We start from the raw sequence: 19748 nt of genomic DNA on the forward strand, positions 1-19748 counted from the left end.
TGAGAATGGGAGGGGAAGCAAAAAGCTCTCTTTTGTGTGCTTGGAGCCAAATAAGGAATTAACTTGCCTAGCACAGTATCTGCTCCGAAGTGTACAGTACGTCAGGGGGACAATCAATTTCATGGTTCTATAAAGCTGATTGAAACATGATTACACAGCAAGCCATGGCTCTTTTTTCTAAGGCTCGCCAACCGCCTGTGCTTCTTCGGAACAATTATTACTGCAGGTGACTTTGGATTGCAGCTGGGACGGACATTAGTTTCAATCTTATCAGGAAGTTTCAGACATTTGGGGTACGAGACTAAGTTAATTGCACCAAGTGTTACACAAAAGGAATAATTTGAAGAAAGTTATCTTCTAATGAACAGGAAGGAGTTAGTGAACAGGCTAGTGAACAACCCTCCTCCAGCGTTGGACTTCAGAACTAAAGAATATATTTTATGACCAGATGATTGGGTGCATTTTCCATCTTAAAACTCAGTTTAAGCCAGGCAATTATTGCTACTTACCTCCCTCCCCAGCCCACTAAATTTCATCCAGGGAATGGGAGGAAGCAAAGGCCTTTCATTTTTTTTCCATTCTTGTACCACTTCTTTTGGGAGAGGGTTAAGGGAGAGTTAAACAGCATTTTTGGAAGTTATATTTAAGGCTGGCAACATGCGAAAGACTAAAAGCCCTGAAGAATGAAGTCCTTTAATTTAGTCACAGCACAAGCACAGCATGGTTGGTAACAGTATAAAAGCCATAGCTCAGCCCTAGGAATGAATATGGAAGTTAACCTAGGGAGACCCTGTGAATAAGAGAGGCCCGCTTGCTCCCTAGCCTATTTACTGGGAGTCACACAAACAGGGAGTCCATTACACCTGAGTGCAAACACCAAACACACATATACAAGACAGGATATAACATGGTCCTATACCCAGCCTTTCTCTTGACCAGGAACAGGGAGAGCAGGGCCGAGGAGTCTCGTCTACACTCCTCCTTGCTCAGACTCCTTCTTCCTGTTCATATTTCCTTGGGACTTTACTGTTTTTTGTTTTCTATAAGTAAAACCAAGTTTAATGTCTATGAGAAAGGGAGGAAGAATGGAGTAGGTAACAAAGCAACTGGGAGCGCCTCAGTAATGTATTCAGGCCATTAAGGATTTCATTAGGTTTACTAAAAGGTCATTAATGATAAAATATCTTCTTTTATTTTACCTACTTTCTAAACATTATAGTCTATTCTGCCATTCAAGCTTGCACCCCACTGACATTAATTAGCATGCTATATATTAAGGAGAGTTTTTAATGAGCTGTTATTTCATATGATTTTATTGGAGAGCCTCATTGTTCAGTTTAATAGCAGAAAATGACAACTATAGAAATTGCTTTGATAGGACTGCAGCATTGAGGCGGTTATTCAATCTCCATACTTGTTCCCCAGTTAGTTTTTGATGCTGAAAGCACTGCTTAATATACCTCATAGCTGGTTTGCCATGCTACACTGGGCGTAGTGAAAGCCGTGGGCAAGGAACAAACACCCAGACCAGCACAATGGAGCACTAACAGTATCGCTTACAGCCGCTCTGTCTCCTATGCACCATAAAGGAACAGAAGCGAGACCCACATACATGTAAAATGTTTTTGTCACATTCATAGATCAAATATCAGTCCTACCTCTTATTGTAGCTGATAACTGTAAGATCACATATTTTTAGCCACTTAAATCTTAAACTATCCATTTGTGCTCATTTTCCAAGTCAAGTGTCTAAGTTTCTAAGTCAAGTTTCTAAGCCACTTTGCGCAATTTCAGACAAAAGCAGTTGAACTGGAAACAAAAGGAAGAGTAAGCCGTTCTCCCGGTGCTAAAAACTAGCAGCTTCCAGCATCCTCCTGAAAGCTGCCCCACCCTTGGTGACAGCGATGCCACCCGGACTGCAGGGAGAACAGAACTTAGGAAAAAATAGTAACAAAGAGGGAAGGCAAAAAGAGAAGGCAAAAGGGGCTCAAAGTGACAGGGATTGATAATGAGAGGAGGGCACAGGAAACTAAACCCAAACCCATTCCGTCCACTGGCTGGCAGGATCATAGTTAAAGGCTGGCTCCAACACACACGCACAAAGGGCAGCAGGAAGGTTAATTTCCCAAAAGGAACCACAATATTGGCATCTCCTCCTTTTGAAGGCAATGAGATGATCACCTTGACTGGCTTTTCCTCTTCTACCCGGCTCCTCAGTTGCACCAATTAACAGGATAAAGCCACCACTCCTGAATTTTTCAATCCTATCTATTTGCTAAATTAAGCATTACTTTAAGATGAAAGAGAAATGACCATCTAGGAAGGAAGCACAAACATGTATCTGTAGTTTGCTTTTGACTTAGTTAACGACTACACTTTGGTAAGCAAGATATTGTAACATCTGAATATGGAATTGTTAGAGAGCTTTATCTGTATTACTATAACTGCACAGGCACACTGGCACTTGGAAAGATTACATGGAAGAAATGGGATTAAGAATCAACTGTTTTCCTGGATGAGCAATAAAGTGCATGTCTGAAAGAAGAAAGAGGGGTAGACCAAAACTATGTTTTTTCTAGAAAAGAAAATAAAGCATTGGAAGGCAGAAAGACAATATGTTCACATAGCTATAAAAGGATTTTTTAAATTTGAACTTCGTTATAAGAATGAATATGTTCTGGGTTTTTTTTCAGTTCTTAACACTTAGTTTGGCTTAGAAAGAGCCCAACATGCACACTAAAATAATTCAGTTCCTTCCTTTTAAAAAATAAAATGTTTTGTTGTAGCCAAATATGGTTTCTCATTTGCATTGGATTCATATTGCTGAAAGTCTATTGGCTTCAAAAGAACAATAAAAAGGTAATCAAAGAAACTGTTGTGCTCAAGGGACCGTATTACGCTTTTATTTCTGGAAAGGTTGGTCAAGCAATTTTTTTTAAACAGTTGATTTATACTATTTATAACACAAGTACACTATTTACCTGGAGATTGCCATACGTTTAAAAAAACCCTGACATCTGAGTTTCTAAAAAAACCCTCCCAGTTTCTCATCAAAAGGTTACTGGAAACCATAAGATTTAAAAGAATGCCATTAACAAATGCGTCTGGGTTAAGTACGCCTTGCAAGTAACAGTGAGTGAGCAGCACACGATTAGGAATCCTGTATTATTTGAAGAAGTTTGTTCAAAAGCTCTTTAAGGTGTTTATTCAGAAAAGTATCCCGAATTAGGAAATAATTTAAATATTAGGCTGTGTTAAACTAATTGGGACAGGATGGAAAGGAACAACAGCAAGAGAGATAGAGCAGGCTCTTTGCGACGGGGTTCAGCCCCTGCGCAGCCAGCCAGCATCCCGTGCCTCCGCCCTGCTGCCGCCCCTCACACTGTAGGGAGCATCCACAGCCAGCGGAGTCCCTGCCCCGGGAAGCACCAGATAGGCAGAGCAGAGCCTAATTCCTGTTATCCCCCACATCAGCTCTAAATCAACACAGCTCCAACTGACTTCAGTTCTGCCACGTCATTTTGTGTTTCCAGACGCGGCAGGGGAAGGGAAGCCATCCTGTCTCACCAGAACAGCAGCTGCCTATGTTGGCTTCTATATTATTGCGCACAGGTAGATTAGGTTTTCCTTGCAGCATCAGAGAGGCCACCTTAAATGCCCTGTGTATGGCAGAGGGGTCACTCAAGCATGTACTAGAATTCTAGGGCTGACAGGGAGCTTATAAGCCTTATTACTTTATTAAACAGCATGGAGGGGGGAAAAGGGCTCTCTGTGGGATTCTGCTGTCTGAAAGAGAAGATATATCTTGTGACCTTGTGCTCCTCAAATTTCACCAGAAAGCTGTCTCACTAAGCCCTGCCTTGTCCCAGAAACAGAACAACAGGGTCTGTAGCTGACATGGCATCACAGCCTGCTAAGAAAGCGAGCAATGCTCAGATTTAAAACGAGCAATGCTCAGATTTATAGCCCTTCTCAGTTAACAACAAAAAAAAAAAAAAAGAAAAAAAAAAGATAATCAACCAGTGCAATCAGCACCATTCATTTCCCAAATCCTGGCCTGAATCCCGACTAAGTGGGGCCCAGAACATTGGCAGCATCTAACCAACCTGTCCACCAAGTGCTGAGTAAATACTACAGTCAGCAACCGCATAATAAACAATTTCCCTTCAGCCAGCCCAGCCCTCTTCCAGAGCAATTCTGTGCAAAAAGCTGTGAGTTACAGAACTAATTTAGCTGGGTATGTAGGCATGGCTTTCCTTACATGTAATTGAGAAGGTGACGTGGCCTGCTACAGAGCTAACAGATTTTCAAACTTTAACAGATTATACATGGCCATGCAGTTTTGTTACTGGTTTAGATTATTAAGAATTCTAATTCAACATAGGAGAGATGCAGCGAAACACTTAGTCTTCATGTAATTGACTTTTATGGACTCTGGACGAACAACATACACCGTATAAAGCTGGTGTCAAAGGAAAACAACATTAGTGCTACAGATGAACGGAGAGTAATATCCAACTGCATGAAGCTGCATCGCCAGACGCCCGTACAGAGCCGTGATAAAGCTATGACCGAATATACAATCCTTAATTGATCATTTCCTGGGTTTTGAGCACTTAACAGTGTATCCTTAATGTTCTCTTAATGTTCAGCTAAATGCAGCAGCCAGCTGTGTGTAGCACGGACTTCCTTCAGTGCACACTTTGTGAGCTGAAGTGAGAAAGCTTCGTCCCAGGAGTATCATGCATCCACGGAATGCAACTGAGAAGCTGTAGCATGATTGATTTTCATGGGAACATTCAAAGCCACTTCTCACTGAAGGCAATTTCCGAGAATTGTCATCTTTCTACTATTTCAACTGTAGAGCTTTATATAAATTGGTTGCAAGATTTTGTGGTTGTTGCTTTCCTTCTTGTGGGAGCCATTTTTCACTCTTCTTAAGCAAAAAAAGCGCCTTTAAATAAACAAACAAATGACTAAGCCAAGTTGAGTTCCCAACCAAGTTTCAGCTCTTCCAGGAAACCATTTTTTGCTACACCCTTTAGCAGGGAAGATTTTATCCTAAAAATGTCAGGTTTCATGAACAGCTTGGAAAAGGGCTATGAACAGAAATACACGTGTATCCATGCAGTGGATAGCCACCACGCCAGATGATCAGGCTTTGTGTTATAACAAATATGCACTTTCAGGGGTCAAAGGTGGAAGAAATTTGTTTCCACCGCACCGTAAACACAGGCGGTGCGTTCCACAAATACTGACCGTAGGCAGGACCCTATAGAGGCAGTTTCCATGTAACGACCTCTCCTGCAGAGAAAAAGTGAGTGAAGTGCTCAGGAAGAAATGGCATATTGGCAACGGGAGCAATGATGAAGGGCAGACTGCAATTTTACAAGGCAACTGAGAGGATCTGTAACCTCTGAAGTGCAATTTAAACTCAAATCCACTGGGATTAGAGGAACTAGGCTCCAAGCATCCCATTAAACAGCTGAAATTGTGTATGAAAGGCCCTTATATTACTATTCCTGGCATCTAAATAGAGATTTACAGCATTTCAGAAGCAGTGACTGAGAAAACTAGCTAGTTAGAAGCTGCAAATGCATCCTTATTTTCCCCCAAGACCCATGTGCAACCCACATGGGACTTAATAATCGTAAAGATGAGAACATAAGTGATTACAAGGCTACACCTTGCAATGTTTAAAAAGACAGCTTGCTGTTTATACATTGCCTTTAGGCATGGTTCATTGAAAGGACTTCAACAGTCCGAGAGGCATTTTTCCAGCCAAGGAGCTGAATATACTGTAGCCACCCTTTAAATGTTTCTAGGATTGTAATACCTTATAACAATGCCTTCCCCCAAGTAATGTGACAAATTTTTTAGACAGGAATGCTAAGTGGCTGGTTTTTTTCTTCTTCTTCCTCTTTAAGGGTGAAATATTCTAAAAACTGTCAATTCTGGGAAACAGATTACACACAAAAAACGTATTTATAAAGGCAAAAGCCAGCATCACTCACTGAGTGCAACCGTAAGCTTCCAGCTGCTCAAATGAACAGTGAAATGCAGATATAAATAACTTTTTTTAATCTACATTTTCAAGATTAAATGTAAGATTGCACAAAATATCTGGGTCCACATGTGTGTCTGAAGCACTTCAATTTGGATTATGGAACAAACACTTGAGACAACCTCATGTCATCTAAAAGCAGGAGAATTTAAGTGCCAAAGCTGGTCCATTACCTTAAATTAGATTGCTTGCTCCTGCAGTCCAATGACAGCATAGGTCCTTCTGCTCTTTGATGGTGGTTTGACTTTACACACACTTAGGATAAAAAAAAAATTGAAAAAAAAAATCTTTGTTGCCTGTCTCTGTACACAAAGGCTTTGAACCTGAAACTCCCACGTGGTATAAGCAACATAAGCAGCATTTGATTATTAGGGATTTTAAAGCACAGCAGCTTTTCAGGACTGGTAAAAAAGAAATAAATTAACAAGTTGTGGTTCTTTCAGTCTGCCAGGAGACTGAAGTGGGGACAGGACTTATTACAATATTATTAGATTCTGCCACTCACAGCTCGCTATGAGACAGCTGTAGGAACACCTCTTTCATGAATGTCGCATGCAAAAACATCTCTGCAGATCATCCTACCCAAACCAATGGACCAGCAAAATCCATCATCGCTGTTCGGCTGTGTTTCTGAACACAGATTGATCTACTTGTCTCATGTAAGTACCCACACACCTTGAAGCTCGACTATATTGAGAGCTCTTAAGCCTCACCTCCGTTGCACGGCTTACTTGCAACAGCAGCCTACGCATCTCCCCCGTGGCTTTCTTGACTGGACAGATCAACTGACACCCACTAACTTGGCACACCCTCACATTATTAACTGCTTTGCTGTTCTCCCCTGGCACCCCCAGAACGAACGGTACCATCACTCGCTTTCTACACAGCTCATATCCTGATCTTTTCAGCATACTGATTAACTGACTCGCAATTCCCAGAGCTTTCCAGGTTCCCTTGAACAAGAGGTTTCTGCTCCCTAGGAACAGACTGCAATTACATACCGATTTGGGGATCGAGAAGGTTCCTTTGTTTAAAAATCCAGCTGTGGTTGTAACCCAGTGAAACAATTAATTCTCCAACTGAACACAGGGGGTTTTAAAACCAGTTTTAAATGCAAGGCTATTGCCGCCTTTATTAAAAGACTACAATAGCATTTTGAAGGATAAATATCAACCAGAAGAGACCTGCATAAGTCAAAAAGGTTTATCAAGGTCCTTCCGTTTTCTTTAGGCTCCTTAGAAAGTATTCAGTCATTACTAAATTAGTGATTGTGGCTGCCAAATGCTTGCTGAGGGTTGCGCTGCTGAATTTCAGCCCAGCTGGCACGTCAGCAACGCGCGCGCGAACTGCAATGGCAACTTGTGCGATACCGAAGTCTGCCTGGCAGGAACCGCAAGAAAGCTTCGGGACCTGAGAAGAAAATCTGTCCCATGGAGAAGGAAGTGTGATGTAAGTAGAATAGACAGTGTGGGGTTTGGAAACATTTTAGAAGTTTACAAATACTTTTTTTTGTTAGAACTAGAGAGAAAATACGGTATCCAGATACAATGAATCAGATTGTGAAGATGATGGTAAGGAGGGAACTATTCCTTAGGAGGAGGAGGGTTTTTTATTTGTTTTCATTAGCAGGGTTAGTGCCCAAGGAAGTTTGAGAGACTGTCACTTGTGCAATACTTACATGTGAATCTAGCCAGTTATTTCCAGGTGTTACACAGAACTTGACACCACTAGCTCAAACTCTTAAAGTAATATTTCTTGATCTGCCCTTTGCAGGGAATTTTTCTTTAATAAATGTTGGCAGGTTGTTGGGTTTGTCTCTCCCTAATGACAGTGACACAATTGCAGTGTTTCTAGATAGCTGCAAATTTGCTAGCACATCACTGGGGCTCCCGGCTCCTCCTGGTGACAGAGCAGCACTGCCAGCGCGGGGCTTCAGGAGCTGTGCTCCCCACAGAGACCTCATTCGAGTAGCGCTGCACAAGTTCATTGTTTCACCTTTCTTCTTCTGTTGTCATTATAGCCTTCTGCTTCTACCTGGATCAGTGCTGTAGGCCATGGGTATTTGAAAGAACTGACTAACTATGAGCTTTTTCTTCCTCTTTAACCAATAGGACAGCTGAACTCTGCTAAAGCAGCGTAAAGCCGTGATGACACTGAAAAATGGCTGAACCCTGTCTCAGAGGAACACTTCAGAGGCCATTGCTACTGAGGAATTACTTTGGTCCTAGACACATGGCATGAAATCTTAAAATAATATCAGTAGAGACAAAGGTGGAGGTTTAAGTATCTACAGCAGGCTAAGGATTAAGCAAGCAATACAGAAGATGCAACTACCTAGACAACACTTGAGGTTTCTCAGTATTTTCAGGAAGATTAAATTTCAATTGCAGGTAGCAGGATGAGATGTTTCTGTGCAAAGACCCGTACTTTATTTACTGAACAATTTCAAAACCAGGATCTCCTTTTACTTGGACTAGGCACTCGTACTTGCTTGTGAGACAGACTTCAACAGCTTGACGATTCACCTTCACTTCTCTTTGGCTTTAGCTGCCAAATATGCATAGAGTCATTATCAGAAAAGAAAAATTTGTTTGTGCCTCCACTGAGGCTCGAGCAATGACATGACTTGAGGGGCAAAGGCACTGTCGTGATGCATCACTATGCTGGAGGCATTAAAGTATCTCTGTGCAGCTGCTCAGCCAGAAAAGCTACTCAGATTGCTGAAGTCCTTTCAACGAGCTGAGCCCAAGGCAATATTTTAGTAGGAAACTGCCTCTTTAAAAATTAAAAGGAATTATTTTTGCATCATTTGACTTGGATTATTTTAAACGTGTTCCATTATAGGTCACCTGTGTTGCCAGAAAAATAATGAATTTGCAACAGATTCTATTCAGATTAATTCCTTAAAATTACAGACAGCTTTATTGCACAATTCCTTACACAGACACGGCACATCCTGTAGTAGACCTTCAAAATACATGAAATTGCAAGGGTTAGTTCTATTCTAGTACAGACAGGTGGTATGCAACCCGCATGGATTTCCACAAATGTCTCAACAGTGACCAAGATAAAATGACTCCTTACTAGCCAAGGACTGTCATCTGGCTGAGATGACACAAAATTAGCAAAAGGAACTTCTATTCATTTATTTAGCCTTGCTGTATCAAATTCAGTCTACCCTTTGCGAGCCAGCTGGAGAGATGACCTAAAAGTGCAGTTATGTTTAAGCCCAGGAGAGAGTTGCCATGTCTTGCTCATGTTGTATTGTAAGAGCTCATTGACACTAAACCTGCTCGATTTTTTCCATTTGACCATCACTGCATCAGAGACAGCCAGTGTTAGCAAGGGGATCTAGGAGTGACACGTTACAAGGCATGCTGTTCCAAACTGAGAAGCTGGATGGGGAGAGGAAAGGAGCAGAACCTCTCTGGTGATGGCAGAGTTGCTTCTTGTGCCCCTGCCTTTTCCAAAATAAGTTTGTACTTTCATCCAGCATAGAAGAAAAAGCAAAAAAGTAGTTCTTGCCCCTCTGTATCAGACCCCACTGCACGAGCCCACAGTGAGGATTTTTACATCGCCATAAAAGAAACATTTCCCACACACACTTTTTCTCATTTTACTGCGGAAAATGCTGAACACAAACTGAAACATGCTCAGCCAGCACTGACGCACCGCTTTCCACCCTTTAATAAAAGTGCCTTTACCTTTTCTTGTAGCACTGGCTCTCATTTCACACAACCCTCTAAAGCAGTCCTCCTTTCATATTCCTTTTCCGCCTATTTGGGTGTACATGACATTATGAATACAGCCGCACCAGAAGCAGGTGACGACAGTAAGGCTTCCTTACCTTAACAAGAAACATCTCCTCTGATACACTCCAGAATCACATCTAATTTTTTTTTCATTCAGTATAGGATGGTCAGTGATCATCCTATAACCTGCTGTATATTTTGTTTGGCAGCAGGGAAAGTGGTTGGGCTAGATAGATGTGTCGTTGAAAGATTCAATAAGAATGCTATAAAATAAGACTTAATGGCTATATTCTGCTGAGATTGCCAGGAAGCGTTATGACTATTGGAAAGGTAGAGAGGAATTAGTTGCAGTATTTAGATATAAAAGCTAACAGAAATCTACCTCAAGAAAAAAAGGAAAGGAAACAGACCTTGGAGATACTGCAGAAGAAAAAATGGCAGGAACTGAACGCCCAAGACCTGGGGAAAATATGGCTCTCATTTTGCCACAAATATTGGTAAAGAAATTCCTTCTCTTTTTTGAACTGGAAAACTTTTTCAGTGACAGCAGCAGACTGTCTTGAAGACTCTTATCCATTTTAATCAGGCTTCTTCTAGCACCTGCTGAAATCTCTCAGAGCTCAGGATTGGCTTAAACACATACGAAACGGGCCCTGTGGCATGTATTCCTTGACAACAATCTGTTCTCCTTACCTCATAGAGTGTAATGATTCCATTTGTCTCATTTGGAGGCTTCCACTGAACATAGATCTTCTCTTCAAAAGGTCCTCCCTGGATGGATTCCAAGGGAACGGGTCCAGGAACTACAGGGGGGGAAAAAACCAAACCAAAACAAACAAACAAAAAAAAACTGTGTTAGAAGCTACCGCCATCACCAGTTTCACACACATCAGAAGACACCAAGAAGACATCAGACAGGAAGTTCAGAGCTGAAAATAAAAACAGAATAAAAATAATATAATAATAATTAAAAAAAAATCCCTCAAGGCACTACCATTTCCAAAGTACTATCAATATGAAAGGCCTATTCTCGACCTTTGGTTCAAATAAGAATACACTATTCTAACTACTAGGCGATAAATAAAATCAGATTCCATGAAAACAGTAAGCTAATTTCAGTACATCCTTATTCCCGTAGAGCATAGCAGCAGCAGGGAATTTAATTTGTCCTTCTCCACCCACCCAAGAGCAAAGCTCTATTCACCTGAACAGCCAGACTGCACCTTGGCATAAAGATGCTACTGGGCTGCACACCTTTATCAATATGAAAGACTGATTTCCTTAGTAAAGTAACAATATAAGATTTATATTTCATTATGGCTACAAGGCCAGCTAAAAAATCCACCTACTCAAGCAAAATTTTAATGCTGTGGAAGATAACTAAATGCACTCCCAAGCTTGTCTGATAAAAACCCTGTTCATTTTTCTGAAAGACCTGCCATCCTCTTACGTCCCCCGTATGATATACTGGGCTGCAGGAGCCACTTTCAGCTGAGAGAAACTCCGGACAGCAACTCCTTACAGCTCTGGCAGAGGAAGAACGCTTCTTGTTTTAACACGCTAGAGAGAATGGAGGCTTGTGGTCTATGAGAGTCCTTGGTCTGAAATAGCTCAGATGGGGTAATGTCACTTTAAAGCTTTCCATCAGTTCTTCTGGAAAACAATTCTTTTGTATTGAGAAGGGAAGAGTTAGCATCAAATTAATTTAGTTTCTGAGATGTATATATATAATGCTATATCCAGAAGACCAGCATTAAGAATAAAAATACACTCTGAAAAGGAAGACAATACACTTCTCTTTGGGACAGTGATGTGAAGGCACAAGAAAAAATAACAAATGCCAGGATTACATTTGCTCATACGATAAAGGAGGCTGCTCTGTGGGTTCTGGCTAGTTCAGAACATGACTTCTACAGAATTAAACCTACCGCTGTTGAGTAACTGCTCCAACTAGTGTCTGTCATTTCCAAGCACTTCAGGGAGCCCTGCCCTTTCCAGAACAGGGCTGTGACATGGAAATTATTTACTCCTACAAATTTTACTTGCATAATGCAGACACTGTCCAGAGAAGCCATGTGTAAGTCTCATGGGACAGAGGGTTATGTTGTTATTTACAACCTGAAAATATTAGTCTTCCCCCCAAAAAAACCCCAAGCAAGCAAGCAAACCCAACGTAACTTACCATCTTCCTCAGTCTGCACAACCAACTCCTCACTTTCCATTTTGCCCTCTGGGTTAGAGAGGGCTAACCTCAGCCTGATGGTCATGAAGGGCCGAAGACCTCGCAAGGTGTAGTGGGAAGAAGTTTGGATGAGTTCCTCTGCCTCAAATTTTTGCTGGTTAAACACATACTGGTACCGGACTGTGAGATTGTAGCTGTGGCAGCGGGTCACTGCATAACCAAAGGGCTCCCACTGCAACGTCAGCTGGCGGGAGCGAATATCAACAACTTCTACGTTTTGCGGTCCATGGACAGGATCTGTGAAACAAGCAAAGAAAAAAAAATTGACATTAAAAGAAGCCAGTCATCCATTAACATGCTTCCTTCCATATTGCCAGAGTATCTAAGTATTTCACCGTTCTGAATGTTCTTGTCTTTACAACGTAAGTGTGATAGGGAAATTAATGTCAGCTCCACAAATGGCTTCTGATTTTTCCCTGATAATCCCCTGTCACAGGGCCCTGAACAGTGCCCATGCCCCTGATTCCTGTGAAACCTCACGGAATCCAACAATGGCAGCACGATTCCCATCGGTTAAGTAGTGTGGAAGTCACACTTTCATTCTTACTCAAAAAAAATAGTAGTTGATGGTCTACTTAAAGCGCCTAAATACCTTGGTGAGCCCCGCCTCAAGTGATGCAGATACATAGGAAACGGCTGCCAGAGTAGGAATGAACTCAAGTCTCTCAGCTTTAAATTTAGTAACGTAGCCACCACACTCTCCTGCTGACCCTAACCCATTCTGCCCAGAGAGCAAGGCACAAAGGTGTAAGAATCAAGATTAAGAGCCTGTCTGTTAGACGTCCAACATCCCAGGACTACCGAACCCCAGTTTTTTGAACTCTTGAATGTTTTGGCAATGGCAGTACGAGCAGATCATGCCACTCCTTGAGCAAGTTTTCCGAGTCACCTCAACCTCGTGCCAATAAAACTTCTATTTCAGACCATATCAATGCATTGGCCCCACCAAAGTTTCATTGCATTTTATTATTCTTTCTACAGTATCTGAGGTACAGTTTGAATATTCATGTGTAGGAATCATTTTCACCTGCTGTTCCTTAATTTATTTTTAACAGCATAACTCAAATGCTCTGACTACAGACTCTGCCCTTTATATAAAATATAAATGCATGCACTGCTAGACATGCAGATATAAAGAATGAAGGATGAGTGAGTAAAATCAGTGTTTGAGATGTGTCAGATGGTAATAATACTACACATGTCACAGTTTGTTTATCTGACATTTCTTCAACTTGTGTAGTTCGTTTGCTGTTTTGCTCAATATATATCTACGCAAGGTAATTAGAAAATACATAATTTCACATAGAGTTTCTTGATTTATAGCACCATTTAGTGTTTCGCCCACTTCTCACATGCTCTCACGATTTCAACCTATGAAAGGAACAGAACATTTTCATCGAAACAAAAAAGTCACAAGGACTGTCAAATACTAGTTACACTTCTTTGAAAGATAATTAAAGTGAAGAAAGAGTCTTCTAGTCATTCCTGAAAGTAAAGGATGCACCAGCCATACTGACTTCAATCTACTAATGTGTAAGCAGAAAATATACTGTAACGACCAGCATATTCCAGATTACTTCTAAAAAACCCCTAGTCACTGGCAATGGAAAAATAGCTACTTCTGAAATGAACAGTATTCTGAATCTTTATATAGATACAGATGCATGCAGACACTTCTAAAGTACGATGGGTATTAAATGACCAGGGGTCTAAAGCTAGTAACTGTTTGAGGCTTCCATATGAGTCATGCCATTCCCTTAGCATCCAGAAAACACCTCTTAAATAAGATTCTTCACTACTGGGTAAAAAAAATAATAATTTAGAAATGAGAAAGTTGGTATGCATAAATATATATACACACTTAGCATTAGGTGATAATCATTCCTTTACTATAAACCCACGAAAGGAGTATTTCTGTAGATGAATTGTATAGATAAATAAGGGGAGCAAAAGAATGGTTCTGTGGAATCTTTCAGCCTCTGAAAGGGTAAAGGTAAGCACAAGCCTCTCTCCAAGATGCACTGAAAGGAAAGAAAACCAAGAGCAGATGCTTGTCCTGATCTCTCCGCTACACCACCCGGCTCCAGACCCCAACCCAGAGTGCGGCTGAGACACGGCAAAAACATTTCATGCCAAGACAATGATGCAGCTGATCCTCCATGTTAATGCTATTCCTTTTTTTAAAAAATTACAGTTATTTTCTTTAAGTCAGTCGGGTTGTGGAATGAACGGCTAACTAGAGGGTGCTTGGCTTACTGAGGTCAGATGTGCTGACTTTATCAGTGGGTATGGAACAACTCTGATTCAGCATCATCTCACAGAGTCTTATGTCCAAAACCTGGACTATGGGAGATTACCTGCATGTTGTAGCTTGCTTTCTCATCTTGTTCGCATTTGCCCTTTCCTTTCTTAACAAAAATGCCTTGTACCAACTGGTTTCTAATTCTACTCAAAATTTTACCGTAAATGCTCTAAGATACATCCAGAGGCCTTCCTTTCGTTTTTCAAGACAATCTTTTCCGTGGAGTAACAGGCCTATTAACCGCAGATACCTTTGAGTTACAAACTGAGAAACTAAAATACAGATTCCAAACATAGACCGGACCCCACTGCACTTAAACAGAACATACCATATTCTCCCAAGGCTGATAATCCTAAAGTGTGAGATTTTTCAGTGAGAAAATGAGATTGTGACGCTGCAGTTCAGAGTGAAAGCAGGAAAGGGATGCAGGTTTCAGAAATACCCATTGCCTGAGGAGTCTGTGACAGCAGGTGCAGAGACTTGACATCTAATGGCCTTCTAGAGTTTTGAGCAAAGGAGGAATAAATAAGTAAGTAAAAACTATATAGATAAGGTTCAGAGAGGAAGACACTGAATTGGAATTAAATAAACAAATAGAAGCTGGACCTGGAAACCTCTATATTCTCTCTTGCTCTCTTCTCTCAGTTTTAATCTCATTTTTCTGAAAACTGAGACTATGCAATTTTGAAAAGGGTTTCTGTTGCCACTCTGTTTTCCTCTGCAGCGTACGCCACTGAAACTCATTTTCAAAGATGAAATTTTGTACTGTTGTTTGTAAAGGAAAGCGGTCCTACTACCTTCTCCGTTTAATTCCTTCCACATTTTAGCTTTGTTAAGTATACGATCTCAAAAGGTCTGCATTCCTATCCCGGGACTCTCCTGCCTAACATCACTCGTTTTTCTTTACATTGTCGTGACTTATTTTCCCTCAAAACAAGCACAAAAACTAAAAATGTTTATAACTTATCTACAGTCCTCTAGTAGTGATTTGAAACTGGACAAACTGCTCCATTTTTGTATTCCTGAAATTATAGCTTCCAAATAATGCAAGCCTGAAAATTATTAACCTTGCACTTGGCTAGCATAAGAAAAGCTACTAATATGTATCTCAACGTCAGCCAAAATACCTACCAAAGCAAGACAGATAGTGGCTGGACCAATCTGAATACTCAGAGATCATATATAAAAAGATATTAGTGTAACCTGCATATACCAAAGTAAAATTTTCTAAGTATCCTGGCACCTTGGAAAAATCAAAGGAAATTCTTAAGAGGCAGGAACAATGAAACAGCTGCCACCAATCTATTAAAACTAGTCTTGAACCCATGCACAGAAAATTGCAGCCTCTGGGATTTCACTGTGTAAACGCTGTATTTGTGTTTCAGCCTGGTTGAACTATCGTGCTGGTTTTGGCTGGGACAGAGTTAATTTATTCTTCACAGTAGCTAGTATGGGGCTATGGTTTGGATTTGTGCTGGAAACAGCGTTGATAACACAGGGATGTTTCTGTTCTTGCTGAGCAGGGCTTACATCGAGCCAAGGCGTTTTCTGCCCCTCACCCACCCCACCCGCGAGGGGCTGGGGGGCACAAGGAGCCGGGAGGGGACACAGCCAGGGCAGCTGACCCCAACCGACCCAGGGATGTTCCTTACCACATGGCGTCATGCTCAGCACACAGAGCTGGGGGAAGGAGGGGGAGGTGTTCGGAGTTACGGTGTTTCCCTTCCCAAGTCACCATTCCGCGCGATGGAGCCCTGATCTCCTGGGGATGGCTGAGCACCTCCTGCCCCTGGGAGGGAGTGAATGAACTCCTTGGTTTGATTTGCTGTGTGCGTGGCTTTTGCTTTACCTATTAAACTGTCTTTATCTCAACCCACGAGTTTTCTCTTCTGATTCCCCCATCCTGCCAGAGGGCAGTGAGCAAGCGGCTGTGTGGGACTTAATGCTGGCTGGTGTTAAACTAAAACAACTATTAATTACATTTTGAAAGTTCACATCAAAATCAAGGACTGAACAGTATTTTTTAATACCTCATCTCCCACTGATGGTGATCTCCCACCTATCATTACTCTGGTAGGCTGCTGCAAACACTCAGTGGGCCAGGAACCTTCCTGAAGCACTTGTGATGTACAAGTGGCCCGAATGGAAGCAAACTCTCCCAGCGATCCTTCAGCTGTGCTCTCAGTCCTTAGTCCAGTTAAGCAGATGGTTTTGACCCAGCAGTGACCCGCGACGTTCAGAGACTGCATTTTGCTGCTGTCACAATTTTTACAGAAAAGGTGACTCTTACGGCTGGTTTTGCCCTTTCCTTATTGAGTGTTACAGATCTCATTTGTTCACTGTAGTCTTCTTGCTCAAGGTGAGGTATAGAAAGGCAAAGGTTGATTTAGATTATTAATAACAATTGTCCCTGCTTTATACCCCTCCACCAAGAGAAGAACAGAGAGGAAAGGAAGCGACGTTGAAACACTGGGGTTTGAACATGAAGCTCCAGTTGAGCAGTGAAGTTAAACAGAGGCAGTCAGCTGTCGCCCCCAGATTAACCACCTGCTGCAGGGCCCCGACTGCAAGAAGTTGTTGCTGTCAGTAAAGACGTGATGTTGAGCGGAAGATGACTGTACTTGTCTGAGGCCCCGTGCCCATGTCTCCTGACCCTATGGAGAGCATATGGAGAGTTCATTAGCAGTGCAGGTGGCCACTGATTAAGTTCTGTTTCCCAGCAGTACATTACAGAGGCTGAGAATGCACAAAGGGAAGAAAAATGAGTGACAGATGCAGCAGCTTTCTGAGAGTCCTGAACTGATGTCTTCTGATACAGAGAGAAGGAAAACAGGTGAGAGTCTGATTCCTGCCTTCCCCTCAACACAGCCACACCTGAGTCACCAGCCAGACACTCCAACCAGAGCAGGCCAAGCAACATCTGGGCACCCCAGTAAGGTCCCCATCCCCTCCTCCTAGGCAGACCGGGAGGAGACAAGGAGAAGACTGGGTGCATTGATAGTTGATAAAGAGACCAAACCCTGTGTTCTCCCAACTACCAGCATGGTAGAACCTCTCTCTGTTGCCCAGAAAATATTTAAATTAATTTCAATTTACAAAATATCAATTTGGTAGTGTCACAGAATGGTCGAGAATTTCATATAATATTTCACTCCCACAATAAATTGAGACGGTGTCCACTTTTCATGCAACAGCAACAAACTCCTAATGACAGTGAATGAGCAGTTAGGCCAGTTCCTTTACGTTTTTCTAGGACATTGTTCTTGTTCTACAGATGGAAAACCAAACAGTAATTTGTCTGACAATTATTTTACTCCAGGTATTAGTTTAGAGCTGAAGCCTTCTCTCTCTCGCCTTTATTCCCTATTCCTCTTCTTCCTCCTTAAATTTCCACAGGATGAAACAAGACTTGGGGAACATACCTATTATCAAAAAACATAGCACGATAAACAGAGCAAAAGTGTTCAAGTGGATTGCCATAAACACACAATCAAGTGTGTGTGACAGTTCAGGATAAAACAACTCCACAGTGTGTGCTGTTCATCCCTTCAAAGAGATTCTGACAGATGAGTTGTGCTATAGACACCTTCCGTATCAATGCCTTATACATGGACATTTCAGAATGACAGACAACTCTGTCCATCCCTGAAGTGCAGCATGTCTTTCTGTGACAGAGCTCCTTTGCTGAGCATCGCAGCTCACACAGCTGCTGCCCATCATATTTCAATGCCTTCTGAGCCTGAATGGGGTATAAATGCCTTTTCAGACATGACAAACACTGATTAAACAGAGTTCGCGAGTCTTTCAATACTGTAGAAGTGTTTTGGCTTTGCCCTTTTCTGCAGAAAGAATATCTCCCTAATATTTGGGTCTAATTTTCATTTTTCTTTAAACCATTTCGTGTATCAGCACTGGTCCAAAGGCCGTGCAGACAAGGCTGAAGGCAGGCAATTATACTGAAAGGCATGTTCTGAGAGAAGACTTGCAACAGAGAAAAGAGAAAAAAGGGAGTGAAACTGATACAATAAAGCCACCACAGAACAAACCACCTGTTTGTTGAGATACCTACATCAACTAAATCCCGAGTCATACACAAAGAAATAGGTGTCATTACGGCTGATGAACTGAAATAGGCTACTTTATGGCAGTCTCCGAGCAATGAAGAAGGAGGAGCCCTGCCACACAGATGCATCTATTCTAAAAGAGAGATGAAATAAGTTGGATAATGGAGTATGTGCTTAGATAAGGCAGGGACTGAGCTCTCTCAGCAGTTAACACGATCATTTTACTTCAGTTCACAGCATGTTTTCTTCACTTTTTGATTGATCTGGTTTTGTTTCAGTTGTAAATTTTACTTGGAATTCTGCCCTGAAAGAAACCCCAGATTTCAAAAAAAAAAAAAAGGGAAGCTATTTGGTGCATTACCGAACCCATTAAACATCCTCTGATCTCATAGATCAAGCTTGTTAAACACAAACAAACAAAAAAACCCCACGAAACGAAACAAAAATCAACCCAAATGCCTTTAAACTGAGCCCAGATCTATCTGATATTGGAGAAACGCAGCTGACCTTTCAGTTTGCTACAAAACGTGCCTGCCACGCTCACAGACCAGAAGTCCAGAGGCTGGCAGGTGCCCAAGGAGGCAGGACAGGCAAGGCTGGCCAGAGATGAGCTCAGCCCGACCGCGACTTGCCGCCGCACTGCCCACCTGTGCCTGCTCCAGCTTACGGCCGGAGCGGGGCTGCCAGGGCTTCCCCTGTGAACAACTTCAAGATAATTAAGCACTACTCTTTAAAAAAGGTTTATTAGCATCTGTTTAAAGGGATTTTTTTTTCCCATTATATTATGAAATAGTAAAATGAAAGCTTTCTTCCTTTTATACCTAAAACTATTGCTCCCTAACAAACTTAAAAATAATAATGTAAAACAACAATAAAGGGTAATTACTGGTTTTATTAAAAACATCTATCATGGATACACAGAGCAGTGATATTCCATGGCTGGGAACAAAATGTACATTATTGAGCATTTTGATGATTAAATACAAAAGCATAATTAAATATGCTAATGAAAGTGAGATTACAAAGCAGGTAAACCACTTGGTTTTTTGTCAAACAAAAGCAAAAATTGTGTTTTTTACAAATTTATTTTATTATGTATAAATGAAATATTTATTTTAACTATTTTTTTTTACTATCACGCATGTATATTTAATTTTATTACCTCTTCCTCTGGGTACTTCTGCTGTTATCTTCAAATGCATTAAGTGGAATAGATTAGAATAATATATAAGCTAGGTCCTGGCAAAACATAAATTATCTCTATAAAAACAAATAAGGTAATCAAAATAGCAAGTAAGAGAGGCTTCCTAAACTCAGTCCTGGG

The 19748-nt window shown here is 41.4% G+C and overlaps 1 protein-coding gene across 1 annotated transcript in view; it reads right to left on the bottom strand.

Moving 5' to 3' along the window:
* Window positions 1–19748, bottom strand: part of PTPRT (protein tyrosine phosphatase receptor type T) — a 474734-nt gene that overhangs the window by 148433 nt on the left and 306553 nt on the right. The window contains exons 8-9 of the mRNA XM_064465788.1: window positions 11999–12295; window positions 10510–10619 (exon numbers count right to left, since the gene is read on the bottom strand). Coding sequence (XP_064321858.1) covers window positions 10510–10619; window positions 11999–12295 — 407 coding nt within the window. The remainder of the gene's footprint in view (window positions 1–10509; window positions 10620–11998; window positions 12296–19748) is intronic.

The sequence above is a fragment of the Phalacrocorax carbo genome, chromosome 14 (assembly GCF_963921805.1).
Source record: "Phalacrocorax carbo chromosome 14, bPhaCar2.1, whole genome shotgun sequence".
Lineage (NCBI taxonomy): Eukaryota > Metazoa > Chordata > Aves > Suliformes > Phalacrocoracidae > Phalacrocorax > Phalacrocorax carbo.